This window comes from Anomaloglossus baeobatrachus, chromosome 12 (assembly GCF_048569485.1).
Source record: "Anomaloglossus baeobatrachus isolate aAnoBae1 chromosome 12, aAnoBae1.hap1, whole genome shotgun sequence".
Taxonomy (NCBI): domain Eukaryota; kingdom Metazoa; phylum Chordata; class Amphibia; order Anura; family Aromobatidae; genus Anomaloglossus; species Anomaloglossus baeobatrachus.
In genome coordinates, this window is record NC_134364.1 from 48,829,465 (window position 1) to 48,846,029 (window position 16,565).

The following is a 16,565-nucleotide window of genomic DNA, read 5'->3' on the forward strand; positions in this document are numbered from 1 at the left end:
CTGAGGGACAATGGCAGCACTCAAGGATCGAGGAAGGGGCGGGGACAGGCTGAAATGCATGAAGAAAGCACGAGTTTAATTGGCTCAGGAAGCAGGGGTTTGGCTACAAGAGGGCGCTAAACCTCAACAGAAGTTAAGGACTAGATAAGAGTGACTGCTCTGTATCAGGAATAGGTCCTGCTATCCCAACCTGAGAAGAAAGGGTAGGGTTTGACTCATGTCAGACTCCTCTCTGTCTTAGGCCTTAACACGTCACTTATAATACACGGAGATCAGGCACTTATTATACTCACCTGTCCACGCTCCTGCTGTCCGTGGTACTGAACTCTCCCAGATGCTGTGTTCAGGCGCCACTGTCTCACCGCTGCTGCAGCTACTTCGGGGTCAGCTGTGCAGTGCAAAACTAAATATGCATGAGAATAATTAGCCGGCCTGGAAGCAGCAGAGAGCAGCGGCCAGAGACAGCAGCCCGGGAGACGTGTGAGTATAAAAAGCTTTTTATTTTAAATGTACATGATTTTTCTGGTCTGTGTTTCACGGATCACACCAAAGTGTGGTCTGTAGGACATCAGTGATGCCAGAAAAAAAATGGGCTTGTCTCCGTACGGAAATCACAGACACGTGTGTACGCCTCATGGAGACACGGTCAGTGAAAAAAAATCACTGATGTGTGGGCAGACTCATTGATTATAATGTGTCTGTGTATGTCAGTGATTCTGGTACGTATAAAAACTGTCACATACGTACCAGACTCACTGACTTGTCAAGCGGGACTTTGAGCAGAATGGCTGCTCTGTAATCCTGATATCTTTCCCTACTTAAAGGAGAAAAAAGGAAAGCTATCGTAGGTAGAGAGAGCTCTTGGACTCTACAATGGTAAGCTATACTGGGTAGCTTGGTGCCAGTAGACTATTGTCGCCTGCTGAGTAGAAGCAGTGTTTTATGTTTTAATGTTTTTCTAAGCATGCACCCATGGTTTCCTATGTCCCTCAATGAAATGTCTGAGATAAAGATATATATATTTTTTTCCCAAGAATAGCAATCCCTACCCTTGGTCTGGCAATACTGCTGTTGGCTGTTGGGCTTACATAAAACTGGCCATTTTTTTTCTTTTTTTTTATTTTTATTTTATACATGTATATCTTTTATATACAGTTGTACATTTAACATCTATAATTGTTCACTAGCACAGGATCTAATTATTACATATAGGGAACCACCCAATTCATATTAGATAACCTAACAGCAAACAATTGGTACTAAACCTAATTATTAAAAACAATTTATTTATTATAAACATATAAAATATTATTAAAATTAAAAAGCAAGAAGTCCAATAAGGATGGCTACACCACGTACAACCTCAATATAACGAACATATCACACCAGCTCAATGGCAAGCCATTCAATCATCACCACAACGAACAAGGGGCTACAAAGGAGAGGAAAAACTACACAACATACAAAGAACATACTCCACTGCCAGTGCAAAACAGCGCACGCAGCCACCAAGCGCCCAACCAAAATCTACCCCAACCAATGGCCATGACAACAGCACCAACCCGCCACCACAGCGGCACGAAGCCCCACAGGCCGCCCCAACGCGCGCCCCCCCCCCACCAGGAGGCGTTCCCTGATGAAGAGGCGAAACGCACGCCGGGACGACCCGCGAGGCCCCACACCACCGCAGCAACGGGCCAGCACCAACATCACGACCAAAAACTGGCCATTTTTGCATGCAAAGTATCTCAATTTTTCCATGTTTTTCATAGCAGTAATGCATGTTTATATTCCCAAATTCATTGTTCCACATGTCTTAGCACTACAGAGTGCATCTGTCTCCTTTTTGTTATTGTTTCATGCTCACTTTGCACCTCCTCACATTAGAAAGATAGTCTTTTTCTCATTTATATGCAACCCATAAAGGCTGAACCATAAAGTGATGGGACAAATTAACGCTAACCCCTCTTAGGCCAAAATCATGTAACCAAGCCACAGTAGGACGTATGTCCATCAGTCAGCAAAAAACAGCTGGCGAGATTAGCGTGATACAATCTAATGGGGCGCACATACGGCTCAAAAGGACACGTGAACAAGACCTAAATTTACATTTCGCCTTTGTTACCCCTAATATAGGCTTGCGTCAAGGTTTGCCTGTACATTCGAAAGCAAGTGGAGAAGAGCCGTAACTCAATGGATGGAAAGAACGTGGACACAGTGCTGATGGAGCTTGGGGTGCGCTTCCACCGCCTCATATACGAGCATCTGCAGCAGTTCTCATACAGCTCAATGGGAGGCATGCTGGCTATCTGCGATGTGGCGGAATATAGGAAATGTGCCAAGGAGTTCAGAGTACGTAGTCATCGCTGTGCTGACCCCTCGGGCAGCGTCTTAACTACTGATGGGGGGGGGGAAGGCTTTGGGATATTGAATTCCAGCAGTTCAGATCCCTTTTTCTTCTGACCTTCAGGACAGTCAGTAGCTCCATGCACCTGATATTACAGGCTAATAATGTAGAAATTGCCAGGTTTGGCGGTTATGTAATAAATACCCGGAAAATCTGCCTTTAGTTCAGGTGTTATACTCTTTTGCCCTGTAATATTTGCATTGCTTTAATATAGCTATGTACTTTTTTTCCTTTAACGGGAACCTGTCACCAGATTTGGCCCCCCATAAGCTGCTGCTGCCACCACCAGTGGGCTCTTATATACAGCATTCCAGAATACTGTATATAAGAGCCCAGGCCGCTGTGTATAGCGTAAAAAATACTTTTATAATACTTAGCTAAGGGGGCGGTCGGGTCTGATGGGTGTCGCTGCTCTTCGGTGTGGCGCCTCCTGTCTCCGGTGATCACCATCCTCCTCCTTCTGAGGCCCGTGTGCATGACGCGTCTTACATGATCCACACAGGCCAGCATCGCAGGCACACTTTGATCTGAGCTACTCAGGGCAGATCAAAGTATTGTCGTGCGCAGGCAGTTTTTAAGCTTTGAAGAAAAAACAAAAAGCCAGCACCAAATGTGCACTGCGGCACTAAACATTCCAAACTGTACTTATTTTAAAAATTTTGCGATTTTTGGCAAAAAATTGCAATTTCTTGAGCTGCTTCGCCACGTCACGGCAAATCTCATTTGAAGCCGTCCTACACTAAAATATTTTTATAAAATGTGCCATACGGCCTCACATATGAATAGTAGAACTGCTCTTAGCAGCACTCACCTGGTCTATTTCAATCCCGTACCCATGACTGAGTCATGGCTGTGGGCGGGACAGGTCCAAGCTACTCAGGGCAGATCAAAGTATTGTCGTGCGCAGGCAGTTTTTAAGCTTTCCTCGCTCCTGTGCACTACAATACTGTCCTTAGCAGTGCAGCTCAAAGCGCACCTGCACAGGACCTCCATGCCGGCCAGTGTGTATGACAGGACGCATCATGCACATGGGCCTCTGAAGGAGGACTGTGATTGCAGCAGAGAGGAGGCACCATACCGGAGAGCAGCAACCGGACTGCCCCTTAGGTGAGTTTTATAAGAGTGCTTTTTATGTTATACCCCCGGCCTGGGCTCTTATATACAGCATGTTAGAATGCTGTATATATAAGAGGTCACTGGTTTTGGCCGCAGCTTATAGGGGCCGAATCTGGTGACAGGTTCCCTTTTAAGTTTACTTTATTTTATTGGAGCTTATGGTTTGCAAGTAAAATAGAATTTTGCCTATTCAGAAAGCCTAATAATTGCAGATTTATTTCCTGCATGGAGCTGCAGTTGAATATTTAATTATCATGTTTTGTATGTTATGTTTTTGTACTGCTTTCTTCTTTTTATTTTTTTTATTTAAATTTTTGGCCTTTTTGTTTATATTTTATTTTTCATATTATGATTAAACAGAAAAATAGAAGCCTTTCAATTTCCACATTGGCCACTGTGGCTAGTCTAGATTCTTACTTAGTGTTCTTTTAGGAAACTGCACATGTACATTAGCAGCAAAAGGGCCAGAATCCATCTACCGTATTTTTCAGATTATAAGACGCACTTTTCCTCCCTAAAATTTGGGAGGAAAATGAGGGGTATGTCTTACAATCCGAATATAGCTTATGAGGGGGGGGGGGGGGGTGTCTGTGTGTGTGCGGGCAGCCGGCTCCCTCTCTGTTCTGGAGGTCGGCTGCCAGTCTGTGCGGGCCTGCTGGCTGCCTGCCTGTCTGTGTGTGTGTGGGCGGCAGGTTTCCCAGTGTGTCCGTGGTCCTGGTTCAAATGATGGCGCCGGGAGTCAGCGCATGCGCAGATGGAGCCCTTGGATGAGAGCTCTATCTGCGCATGCGCCGCTCCAGGCTCCATCATTTGAACCGGGACCGTGGACACACTGTGTTCCACTACTGACCCGCCGCCGCCGCCACCACAATCTCTGCCTCCTGTGACCCGCTTCACCACCACTGCTACCCCCCTCCGGTAAGACAACATCGGAGTATAAGACGGACCCCATTTTTTTTTTTTTTACCTTTTATCTCTAAATTTAGGGTGCGTCTTATAAAACGAAAAATACAGTATCTTTTTTTTTTTTTTTATTGAAGCATCTAAAGAGCACGTGCAGAGGTATTTATGAAGGGGAGAGCTGTGACATCGCCTGTTGTGATTGGTGGTTATCAGCTGTGTATAATGGAGATACCTGTCCTAATCCTGCCTCTGGCGATAAGGAGTCTGATGAAAACGCTAACTGAAAGACAGGAAGCGTGAGTCTAATAAAAGGACCCAGTGGCCAGAGTGAAAATTGCAAGATTTCTACTATATTCCCCATAGATTATGTAAAGAAAAAAAAAATCGTTTTCCCTTTTTGACTGCAGTGTTGTTGTACAGGGCGCCCGCACATAATACTGCATTGTATATGTTCTTTTTGCCAGTGCTTGGCGCATTCATAGGGTCGTTCATCACGGTCACTTTGTTTCTTGCAGATTCCTCTTGTGCTGCAGCTTTTTGATACCCTGCACTCCCTCTGCAACCTTCTGGTGGTGGCCCCCGATAACCTGAAGCAGGTATGTTCTGGAGAGCAGCTCGCCAGCCTGGACAAGAATATCCTCCACTCCTTCGTGCAGCTGAGAGTCGACTACAGATCGTCCCGCCTCGCCCGGCACTTTAACTGAGCCTCTGCCTGCCGACGGCACGGGCCGAGAATAGCACAGGATCCACCACTCCCTTCCTTACCTCTTCAGCGCGGTCACTGGCTTTAGGACAAGTAGTGCGGCCATGTTTGATTTTGCTTTCTTTCTGCCACAAGCAAATATGTTTCCCAGAAAAATGCAGATGTGTCTAATCTCAACACTCCACCTCGATTTACACCTTCAGAAAGGATCCGCGTCACACCAGGGCTCGGTGGATCAGCAACATTTTTTTTTTTAAGGGACAGATGTCATTTTTTGGCAAATTCAGTTCAGACTGGCGACTATAGCAAGTAGTGTTTATACGTAGCTAGGCATCGGATGCTGTCGCACCTGTGGGCCGTCGCACCTGTGGGCCGTCGCACCTGTGGGCCGTCGCACCTGTGGGCCGTCCTTTTATAAAAGGTTTTTCTTTTATGAAATCCATTCTCCATATGAATAGAGGCGAATATGCTGACCTGGCACTTCACAAAAGCCCCAGAGCCACATCCATTGCAGGTTTTGGCCCTGGAGGAATATCAGGGGCTTACTCTTGTGGTTTCTACAAAGAAAAGAAGAGTTTACTATGTATTATACCCATTGATCTTGTGGGAGCAACTACAACAAGCACTTCTCTTGAGGACTTGGCATGTCCATCCATTACACAGATAGTTCATTGATTTCTATGGGCATTGTGCTTTTATTTCTGCACTTAGTCTGGTTCCACCTGATCACTAGTGGCCCCAGCAGCTGGTTTTATAGGTAACCCTTCCCACAAACAGTCCAAAGTAGACATCCTTGTTCCTAAAGGGGTATTCTGCGGTTACATTATGCAGCCAAGTCATGTGTACCCATTCAGTCAGGGCATACATGGGAATCATGATAATGTGAACATTCCACACTGTCATGATTCAGCTGTCTGCAATCGCATAGAATGACTGCAGCATTTTCACTTCAATCCCTCAAAAAAATCCTTTCTTTATCGTTCCTATGGGAGACCCAGACCATGGGTGTATAGCTACTGCCCCCGGAGGACACACAAAGTTACTACACTCAAAACGTGTAGCTCCTCCCTCCTAGCATATACACCCCCTGCTAGCCAGTTCTAGCCAGTTTCTTGCTTTGTGTCAGGAGGATCCACACACACACATGCATCCCTTTTTGATTTTTCATTTTTTACAAAGATTTGGAAGAAAAGCGGGTCCACTGGACCCCCGGCATGTCCCTTCACACTCCCCTGGCGGCAGTGCTGTTAAGGTTGACTTCAGGGCAGGAGCCCTTCATGCCGCGCTCCTTCAACATCCCTTAGGGGCTCTGATTTGAAGTGGGAGCCAACACGGTTCTCACTGCCTTGCAGGAGACCGGCTTCCATCCGCAGCCCTTGTGCAGGACCCTGCTGGACGGAACACTGACCCCCACCCCACCCAGGGACTGGACCCTGCGTCTCAAAGCTAAGTATAGAGACGTTTATTCAGAGGGTCTTTCTGCATGTGGGGCACTTTTATTGGGGGGGACAGTGATTGCTCAATAATGCTGCTTTGTTTACTGTGTTTCCGGCCGGTTCCACAGTTTTTACTGAGAACCGCGCCGATGAGGCCTGATTTTCGGCCGCATGCATAACTTTAGGCCCCGGCTTCAGCCGCGGCCTAGTTTCGTTTCGTTCCCCTGCATGTCAGGCATGCAGGGGGACGCTGCAGAGCCGCCCGCCGGCCGCTCTGCACAGGGGAGGACGCTCCGTTTTGAGGTGATGATTCCCTCCCCTGTACATCTCCTTCGCCCTCCGATTCCCGCTCCTGGGTTAACCCCCGCCTCCCCCCCTCACTCTGGCGCCATTTTCCAGCGTCTTAGTACACTGGTCGGCGCTGGCTGCCCTGCAGCACAGGGAGGGAATACTGGCTGAGGGTCCAGGCTTGGAATCCGGAGGGCACTCATAATATGGCCTGATAAGTCACAACCCCTGGTTGTGCACTTTTTATACACTCTCAGGCATTCTGAAGGAGTTAATTCTTTATCATAGAATCTCCTCCTCAGCAGCATGACACTCTCAGGCATGCTGAAGGAGTTAATTCTTTATCATAGAATCTCCCCCTCAGCAGCATGTCTCACTCTAGCAGCTAAGCTACAAGGTTCTACATGTGCTGCATGTAACCTCATATTGCCTGAACCGGCACACTGTAATGGTTCTTAGGTGGGAGTCCCCCCAGGCTGAACCCCTGTCTTGGGTATTCTACCCATGCTAGACAGAGCCCCCACCTCTGCAGCATGTCTCACAGAGCGAGGCTGCAGGCTGTTTCTTTATTATCCACTGCAGGTAGTCTCGTACGGCTATACCGAGCTCCTAACCACTGTGGCCCCTCAGCATGGGGGCTCATTAATGGTCCCTCCAGCTGCTCCGGTTTTGGTGGCTGACCCCCATAGGATTCCTATTTCCAGGGGTCGGCTGTCCCGGCATCTGCTGAGCATGCAGTTCCCCTCTCAGGGCGTTTTCTGCTCGCTCGGCCAAGCTCACAAGGGACTCTCCTTCTGGGCTCAGACCCCGTTCTCCTGACAGGGAGACGCAGGGTCCCCTGTCCTCCCCGTCCCGCAGCTCCGATTACGAGCTGATTCACCGGACGAGGAAGATGTCTCTACCGCGGACACGGACGCTACTTTATGTACATTGATCCGTCCGTAGGTGACGCAGATGCGAATGATTGGCTTGCGTCCATTATTCTTGTGTCCGCCTGATCAGGGGAGTATTCCCCGCTGGCAGAAAGGCACAGTTTTCCTTTAGCAGGTCAAGGAGTGTGTTACTTAACCACTCCAGTTTTCAGGCCGCTGCGTCCAAGCCCACAGCCTATCCTGCAGACCCCACAGCGGGGTTCTGCTGCCTGTCTCCCCCTCCCTTCAGGGAGGGTAGCCACTCCGGTCTACACTGCCCGGTTAGTTGTATCAGTGGCTGACGGCACCTCTATAGGATTCTACCGTACATTAATTTTGTACTGGACCTCACTCCGCTCTGAGATGAAGCGTGTTTCTGAGGACTGTGTTTCCCCTGTCCACCCATGGTGGTCAAGAAGTGGGCTCATTCACTTCAGGTGGCTCAGCCCGGACCGTTATGTCAGTGGCTGATGGCTCCTCACTTAAGGTTCTGCGGTCCGCCCGGTTGTCCTTTGGGCCAAGTCGGTATGGGAACGGCAGGAGCTTGTTCTCCTCAGCTTACAGCAGTGCGGTTTTTTGTAACTTCTCTGCTTCTCTGGAGGAGATGCATTCTCTCACAGGGACTCTATGCCCAAAACGGTTGCCTGAACTCCAGACTTCAGTCTTTTCATCCTCTGCCAGGTCTGCCATGCTAGACGCCGCACGGCGGTGGTCTGGGCTACCTTCCTCGCTATCCGCAGGCTCCTGTGGCTTCGAAATTGGAAGGCAGATGCCTCTATGGAGGTTCCTGGCTGGGCTCCCCCTTGGTGGGCCCAGTTTCCCCGGAACCAAGCTGGGTGAAATTAAGGAAGCTCTTGGCGGGGAGTGTGCTTCCTCGCCACAATCCTAAACCAGGGAACCTGTCCAGGGCAGGAATCAGTTGAGGTTTCGGTGGTTTCCGTTCCTCCATCTGATCGTCCTCTAGCTCGGCCTAGGTTCATAGAACCAAATGGCTCGAAGCTGCGTCTTCAGAAGACCGCAGGAGATGCTGCCACTGAGCCAGCTTCCTCCGAGCTATCTAGCCACGCCAACAACCTCCTTGGTCGGTGGCAGGCTCTCTCCACTTGGCGACGTATGGTTCTAACACGTCTCCGTTCAGTGGGGGCGGGATTATATCTCCCATGGCTACAGGATGGAATTCTGTCCACCCGCCAAACAGATTTTTTCTGTCAACTCCTCCCGGCTCCAAGGCCGCCGCCTTCTCACAGGCCGTGGCATTTCTTGCAGACCAATGGAGTAATTGTACCGGTTCCCGACTGGGAACGGTTCTGAGATTTTTGCTTAAATCTATTCCTAGTCCCCGAAGAGGGCGGTGCCTTCCGACCTGGATCTTTAGCTTTTCAAGCATAGTCAGGTGTGGCGTTTTCACATGGAGTCTCGGTCTTGTTCCGTGTGTTTTTCACCGGATCAATCAAGAACCCAAGGAGATTCCCTAGCAGCCATCGGCATCAGAGATGCCTATCTGCAGGGGTCAATCGCAGTTTCACACCAGCGTTGACTACGTTTTGACAATCGGAGTGGTCCAATTCGTGGCTCTTCCCTTGGGGTTAGCCACGGCCCCTCGAGTATTCTCATTGGGGCAGCTGTGATTAGGGTCCTGCACCCCTAGGGATTGGCAGTGATCTTTTGCCCTGGACGGCCTTCTTGTCGGGGCTTCATCCAGTGCTGACTCTTAGCAGAGTGCTTCGCTCACTCTCGCCACTCTAACCTATTCGGGTGGCTTGTCTTTCTGCCCAAGTCCACTCTGACTTCGAACCAGAGGTTCTCAGGGACGCAATTCGAGTCTCTATCGGCACTTGTGAAGCTGCTCTTAGTCGATCAGTAGTCCCTCCGCTGGCGGTCGGCGTCGTTCTATCAGACACCATATACAGGTGCTGGTCAGACGGTGGCATCAATGGAAGCGATTCCTTGCCCAGTTTCTCCTGCGTCCTCTGAGATTGGATGTTTTCCGCTGTACAAGCGAACTCCCTCCTCCCACGGGGTGGTGGCTTCGCCACTGACCAGAGGCTCGTTTCAGTGGTGGCTTCGGCCACTCTGTCTCAGGAGCGCTCCTTCCTGGCCCCGTCCCGGGTGAGCCTCACCAGGATGCTAGTCTATCCGCCTTGGGAGCAGTATATCTCCACCGTGGAGCGCAGGGCGCTTGGACTCTGTCCGAATCAGCCCTCTGGATCAATGTGCTGGAAATCAGAGCTGTATTCTAGCTCTCTAAGCCTTCACCATCTGTTGGCGGCTAGGCACATTCGAGTCCAGTCGGACAACGTGACAGCGTTTTTCCTACATCAGCTTCCAGGGCGGGACACTCAGCCGCCTGGCAATCTTGGCGGCTCAACATTCTTCAGTGGACAAGGGACTCCTAGTCCACCGTATCCGCAGCCCACATCCTAGATGTGAAAACTGCGAGGCAGACTATTTCAGCTGTCCAACCGTGGTCCACAATCCTCAGGTTTTGCGGTAGACACACTGGTTCATGTTTGACCCCAGCTTCGTCTCTTTACGTATTTTACCCTCTACCTCTTGTCCAGAGTCCTGCGCAAGATCAGTAAAGAGGGCCGTCGGGTCATTCTCATACTCCAGACTGACCCAGGCAGGCTTCGTACTCTGACCTGCTCCTTCTGTCCGTTGGGTTGCCATGGCATCTTCCGGACCGTCCAGATCTTTTCTCAAAAGGTCCGTTTTTTCCGTCAGAATTCTGGATTCTCAGATTGACGGCGTAGCTCTTGAGTCCCGGATCTTGGCGACTTCTGGTATCCTTCCTGAAGTCATCTCCGCTATGACTCGAGCTCCAAAGTGTCCTTTGACCTTTTTGGCCTTGCCGACCCTCCTGTCCCTTCCACAGTCCGGTCTACAGCTAGGACTATCCCTCATTAAGGGACAGGTCTCGGCTCTGTCAGTATGTGCCAGCGGCGTATCGTCCGGCTGGCTCCGGTGCGCTCCTTTAAGGGCGCATCTCACATCATTCCGCCTTTCCGGCGGCCTATGGAGCCCTGGGACCTTAATCCGGTCCTCCCGGTTCCCGGAAACCTCCCTTTGCGCCTCTTGGGGAGGTTTCTTTGTTTCATCTTTCACAGAAAGTAGTCTTTCTAGTGGCTATATTTTCCCGCCAGAGAGTTCTGGCTGCACTCTCTCGGAGTCACCCCCTTTTTTTGGTCTTTGCATCAAGACAAGGTGGTCTCCGACTCCGGACTTTTTTCCCTACGGTGGTTTCTGCTTCCACCTTATCCGGGGCAATTTTCCTGCCTTCCTTTTGTCCGGCTCCTGTTCATCGCTTGAGGAAGCGTTGCATATCCTGGATCTGGTGCGGGCGCTCCGGATCTATGTGTCTCGCACCGCCGTTATTAGGCGGTGCACCTCTCTCTGGTGCTGACTGCTAGTCAGCGTAGCGGTCTCTCGGCATCTAAGCCGACCCTGGTTCGTTGGCTTAGGTCGGCCATTTCGGAGACCTACAAGTGTACTCAAGTGCCTTCCCCGCCGGGGATCAGAGCACATTTGATCAGACCTGTCGGCGCCTTTTTGGGCTTTCAGGCACCAGGTTACGGCTCAGTAGGTCTGTCAGACTGCAGCTCGAATTAGTCTGCATACTTTTTCGAAGCACTACCCAAGGCATGCTCATGCTTTGGCAGACGCGGGCTTGGGCAGACGCATCTTTCCGGCGTCTGTCGCCCATTTGTGAAGTTAGGTTTGCCTGCTTCTCAGTTGTCTGTTTATTCCCACCCTTGGACTGCTTTTGAACGTCCCATGGTCTGGGTCTCCCATAGGAACGATAAAGAAAAAGAGAATTTTGTTTACTTACCGTAAATTCTTTTTCTTATAGTTCCGTCATGGGAGACCCAGCACCCTCCCTATGCCTGTTGGCAGGTTTTCTTGTTCCGTGTGTCTTCACTGGCTGTTATTGTTGTAGACAGAGGTTCCGGCTCTTCTGGATTTTACTCTCTCTTCTTGTGGGTGGATGTCCTCCTTCAGCTTTTGCACTAAACTGGCTAGAACTGGCTAGCAGGGGGTGTATATGCTAGGAGGGAGGAGCTACACGTTTTGAGTGTAGTAACTTTGTGTGTCCTCCGGGGGCAGTAGCTATACACCCATGGTCTGGGTCTCCCATGACGGAACTATAAGAAAAAGAATTTACGGTAAGTAAACAAAATTCTCTTTTTTACTCTATGACCGGCACTCTGCTTAATGCTTTTTAGTTTCATGTTTAATTCATACCTCATTCTTATTCTTGGAAATGATTATCTCCTTCCTTAGTTTGGGTCTTACAGAATAAGTAGCCAATAAAAGGAGTTGGTGATAACTCACTGATTGATGGGGCGTCCGACCGCTGGAACCTGCACAGATCGGCAGATCAAGGCTTTCATACCCGTTACAAAATAGAGCGGTATTTCGGATGCTCGGCCACTCGTGCTCTATGGCGCTCGCTCGGCCACTCGTGCTCTATGGCGCTCGCTCGGCCACTCGTGCTCTATGGCGCTCGCTCGGCCACTCGTGCTCTATGGCGCTCGCTCGGCCACTCGTGCTCTATGGCGCTCGCTCGGCCACTCGTGCTCTATGGCGCTCGCTCGGCCACTCGTGCTCTATGGCGCTCGCTCGGCCACTCGTGCTCTATGGCGCTCGCTCGGCCACTCGTGCTCTATGGCGCTCGCTCGGCCACTCGTGCTCTATGGCGCTCGCTCGGCCACTCGTGCTCTATGGCGCTCGCTCGGCCACTCGTGCTCTATGGCGCTGCCAGTACTGGCTGAGCACAGTGCTCGGCATCTTTATGGGGAATAAATTGATCATTAATTGAGCATGTGCACTGCTGCTCCATTCGTGTCCCAGCGGCCGGTCCTCTTCCGATCCATAGGTTGTCACCTACACTGTGGATAACTGATAACGCCTTGTCACGTGACCACCCCTTTAATTGCAATGTGTAATTATTGCATTTTGCTGGACACAACAATCATCTTATCCTAGGAGTGTCATGTCGGACCACCATGAAACTTTAAAATCTCACCAAAGTAGTCAGAGCTTCTTTGCTTTTTGCTACAAATCTGTGCCGATATCTACATTTTGGTACATGTAGACTTTCCACTTACACTACATTTGTTTTTCCCTTCACTTTCTAAACATGACCGCCATGTTTCTCCCTGTAATAATACGGGATCACTTTTCTGGCACTTAATTTAAAATGTGAAAATCTCTTAATTTGGGATCTTGTCTTCCACCATGCTGCCACGTGCTGGGGTGGCCGTGTGTAATACACGATGGGCTGGGGTCACACACTGGCGGTGCTAAGCATTGTCTAGGGTCTGTCAAGATCCCATGAAGAAAACCATGATGGAGACATTTACTATTATGAAGCTGATGGAGTCGCTCTGTCCCGGCATTGTCCGTCTAGAGTGCCTCCCAGTGAGCTTTTAATAGTAAATGGCCACATGGAGGGTTTCATTGATTTCCCGTCTTTCATTGATTTTGTTGTGCTGAGTACAGAGTAACCATACATGTGATCTTAGCCTATCCTGTATATCATCTGGGCATTCATATCATAATATTACTCCTCCTGGACAGAGAATAAGAACCATACCTTTCTGTGGTCTTCTTTACCATCAGTCCGTAGCCGTAAACTTAAGATTTTCTCGACTTTTTGAGGGGAGACGGGAGAGGGAAGGGGGTGGAAGTTCCTGTCTTGGACAACCCCTTTACCTACCATATTTTTCAGTTGTATAAGATGCACCCCAAATTTAGAGGGGAGAAAATTCAGTCTTACCAGGAGCAGGCAGTGGTGGAGCGGGGCAGGGGCGATGGTGGAATAGGGCAATGCTGTGCTGGAGCTGCGGGCGCTTTGCTGGGGCTGCAGGCCGAGGGGGCTGCGGGCGCTTTGCTGGGGCTGCAGGCCGAGGGGGCTGCGCTGTGCTAGGGGCTGCAGGCCGAGGGCGCTGCGCTGTGCTAGGGGCTGCAGGCCGAGGGAGCTGCGCTGTGCTAGGGGCTGCAGGCCGAGGGAGCTGCGCTGTGCTAGGGGCTGCAGGCCGAGGGAGCTGCACTGTGCTGGGGCTGCAGGCCGAGGGAGCTGTGCTGTGCTGGGGCTGCAGGCCAAGGGAGCTGTGCTGTGCTGGGGCTGCGGGCACCATCCTGAAAATGTCGGCGGTGCGGACTTCAAATAATGGCGCCTGGAGTCAGTGTGCGCCCACATGGAGCTCTCAGCTCAAGATCTCATCTGCACATGCACCGCCTCTGGCCCATTGATATTCAAGCAGTGGACTTGATGAAAATAGAGCTAAGTGGTGGCGCGTGTACAGGTGAGATCTTAAGCAGAGCGCTCAATCTGCGCATGCGCCGACCTCGCAGCCTCAGCACAACACCACCTTTGGCCTGCAGCTCCAGCACAGCGCCCGCAACCCCAGCACAGCAACACTGCCTCAGCACAGCACAGCTCTAGCACAGCGCCCTTGGCATTGCTCCTGCGACCCCCCTCTCCACCATCCCCGGTAAGTAACATTTGGATTAATATACGCACCCCTCATTTTTCTCCCAAATATTTTGGAGGAAAAGTACGTCTTATAATCTGAAAAATACAGTATTCTGCATCAGTGCACATGAATATTAAGTGTAGAGATTCCCAGGGGGCACCACAAGCTTCTCCTTTTAGAAGAGTCATCTTGGTGATATGTTACGTGGATCGCTCATGTGCATTAATCGCCCGTTGTTAGTTTTGTGAGATTTCATCATTTTGCAGTTTTATACAAGATATAATTATATATATATATATATATATATATATATATGTATATATATATATGTATATATATATATGTATATGTAGACCGGACAGCCCCATTGTTCAGACAATACCTGTAGCCCGAGCATCCAGAACATTCACTTTAGTGGAAGCTGAGCTGCTGTACTCGAGAACAACCACTGCACAATGTGAAGAACTCCTATTTTCGGGCGGCTAGTGTTCCAGGTATTGGTTGGGCAACTGAGCTTCAGATTTTTGCAAAGTGAGTGGGGGATGCCGGATATTGGGCCTCCATTAATTTTATATGAAAGGGAATCTGTCAGCAGGTTTTTGCTATGTAATCTGAAGGCAGCATGTTGCAAGGGTTAACACAGAGAATTCAAGGATGCCTGTATTGTCATGGTCTGATTTGTTCTTTATTTAACTATGTTTGCTTAAGCAGCAGGACTTCTCATTGCTTGGATTTCAATGGCAGTCTGGCACGCCCCCCTCCTCAGATTGTCACTACAGAGCTCTCTCAGCTCTGCTACATGGCTAAATCTAAAAGCTCTAATTGTGTCAGAATGGCTGCACCCAGTAATCTAAGTGATACATCGTTGGATTCTGGATCTCTTTACCTACAGATAAAGTAGCAAAAACCTGCTGACAGATTCCCTTTAAAGGACAGATCATCAGTATCTTAGTTCCTGATAACCCTTTGTTTGCTCAATAACCCCCATATTACAAATCCACTGGGTCTCGTACTCCTCCTCACGCTCAGTGCTCCGTTACTGGAGATCGAAGGGATCCCGCAATCTGTGTCTTCACTTTGTCAGCGATTTTCTGTTCCCTGCAAAAAAAATATTGTCATATAAAATAGGTCTAAGCCAAATAGTATATTCATTCACAAAGGAAAACTAACAATTTTTGAATGTTGTTTTTATTACTTGCAATTATTGGATTCTTACAGCACTTTTGATAAAACCTCCCTTTTCTGACTACTAACCCTGATTATTCACAGACAGCTGGAGTCTGTGGTCTCTAACCTTTAGCTATATTAATACATGTGTCAGGGCATGCTGGAGGTTGTAGTCTTGCCAAGGTTGGACGCTGCTTCTGCAGGTTACTGATTGGACTACAGTGTAAATTCCGTCATGCGTTTGTCGTTGAAGACTGTATGTATCTCACAGAAGTGCTTGAAGATTTTTATACTTTCTACACTTTCCTCGTTCGGACTTCTATTTTAAAGTTGTATAAATTGTATCTATCGCTGTATGGTTTCTTAATATATATTTAGTTTATATTGTTTTTGGTGCATGATCTTTTTGTTCTCGTGCAATATTTCCTTATGTTCCCCCGGAAAGGACAGCAGCAAAAACATTCAGTATCTGTTGTAGTTTTAACATGTAAAGTTTGCCTTCAATAAATACGTTTCCTCTAAAATTTACTTTATATTGTCGTTGATTTATTGAATGTATTGTTCACTGCAATAATCAATAGTACAGGCAAAGGTAAGCAACTTTCTACTATGTGTTGTCCAAGAACTCTGCTACTTCTCCTTCACCTGGACTTCTGAACTTGTCATTCACTCTGGGGGAAAAAAAACAAAACAAATGCTCAGATCTGTCTTGGACTGCCAGCACGTGTCACTTTACATCTCCTTTTATACTCCACGGGAATATAAAGGAGCAGACGTAAACTGAAAAATCGTGCTGAGCTTTCTAACAAGTCTTTTACCTCACCTTAGAACTGGATTCACATTTATTCAGTTCAGTAGCTGAATAATTTCTTCCATGCTACTCGTCCTTCTGTGTGTGTGAACTAAGAAAGAAAGCATACCAAAAAAAAAATTAAGATTCCCTTAGTCTGTGCTGTGAATGTGAGACATCATAGCAGCTAGTCTCCATTCACCAGCAAAGTCAATTGGAGATTGAGAGTGACTGTACAGGGGAAAACTGGTGAAAATGTACAATATATGTTACATAAAAATGACTACTTGTATGTAAAGTGGACAGATTATACTGAAAAATTACTTGAGAATATAGTTACCCTTTAAGCCTAAAGGCCGCTTTAC

At 48.7% G+C, this 16,565-nt stretch overlaps 1 protein-coding gene across 1 annotated transcript in view; it reads left to right on the forward strand.

Annotated features, from left to right (window-relative positions):
- The window catches only part of EXOC5 (exocyst complex component 5), a 146,280-nt gene extending 130,342 nt beyond the window's left edge, over positions 1-15,938 (forward strand). Inside the window, exons 17-18 of the mRNA XM_075330100.1 lie at positions 2,137-2,352; positions 4,942-15,938. Coding sequence (XP_075186215.1) covers positions 2,137-2,352; positions 4,942-5,130 — 405 coding nt within the window. The 3' untranslated portion in view covers positions 5,131-15,938. The remainder of the gene's footprint in view (positions 1-2,136; positions 2,353-4,941) is intronic.
- Positions 15,939-16,565: the final 627 nt, after the last annotated feature.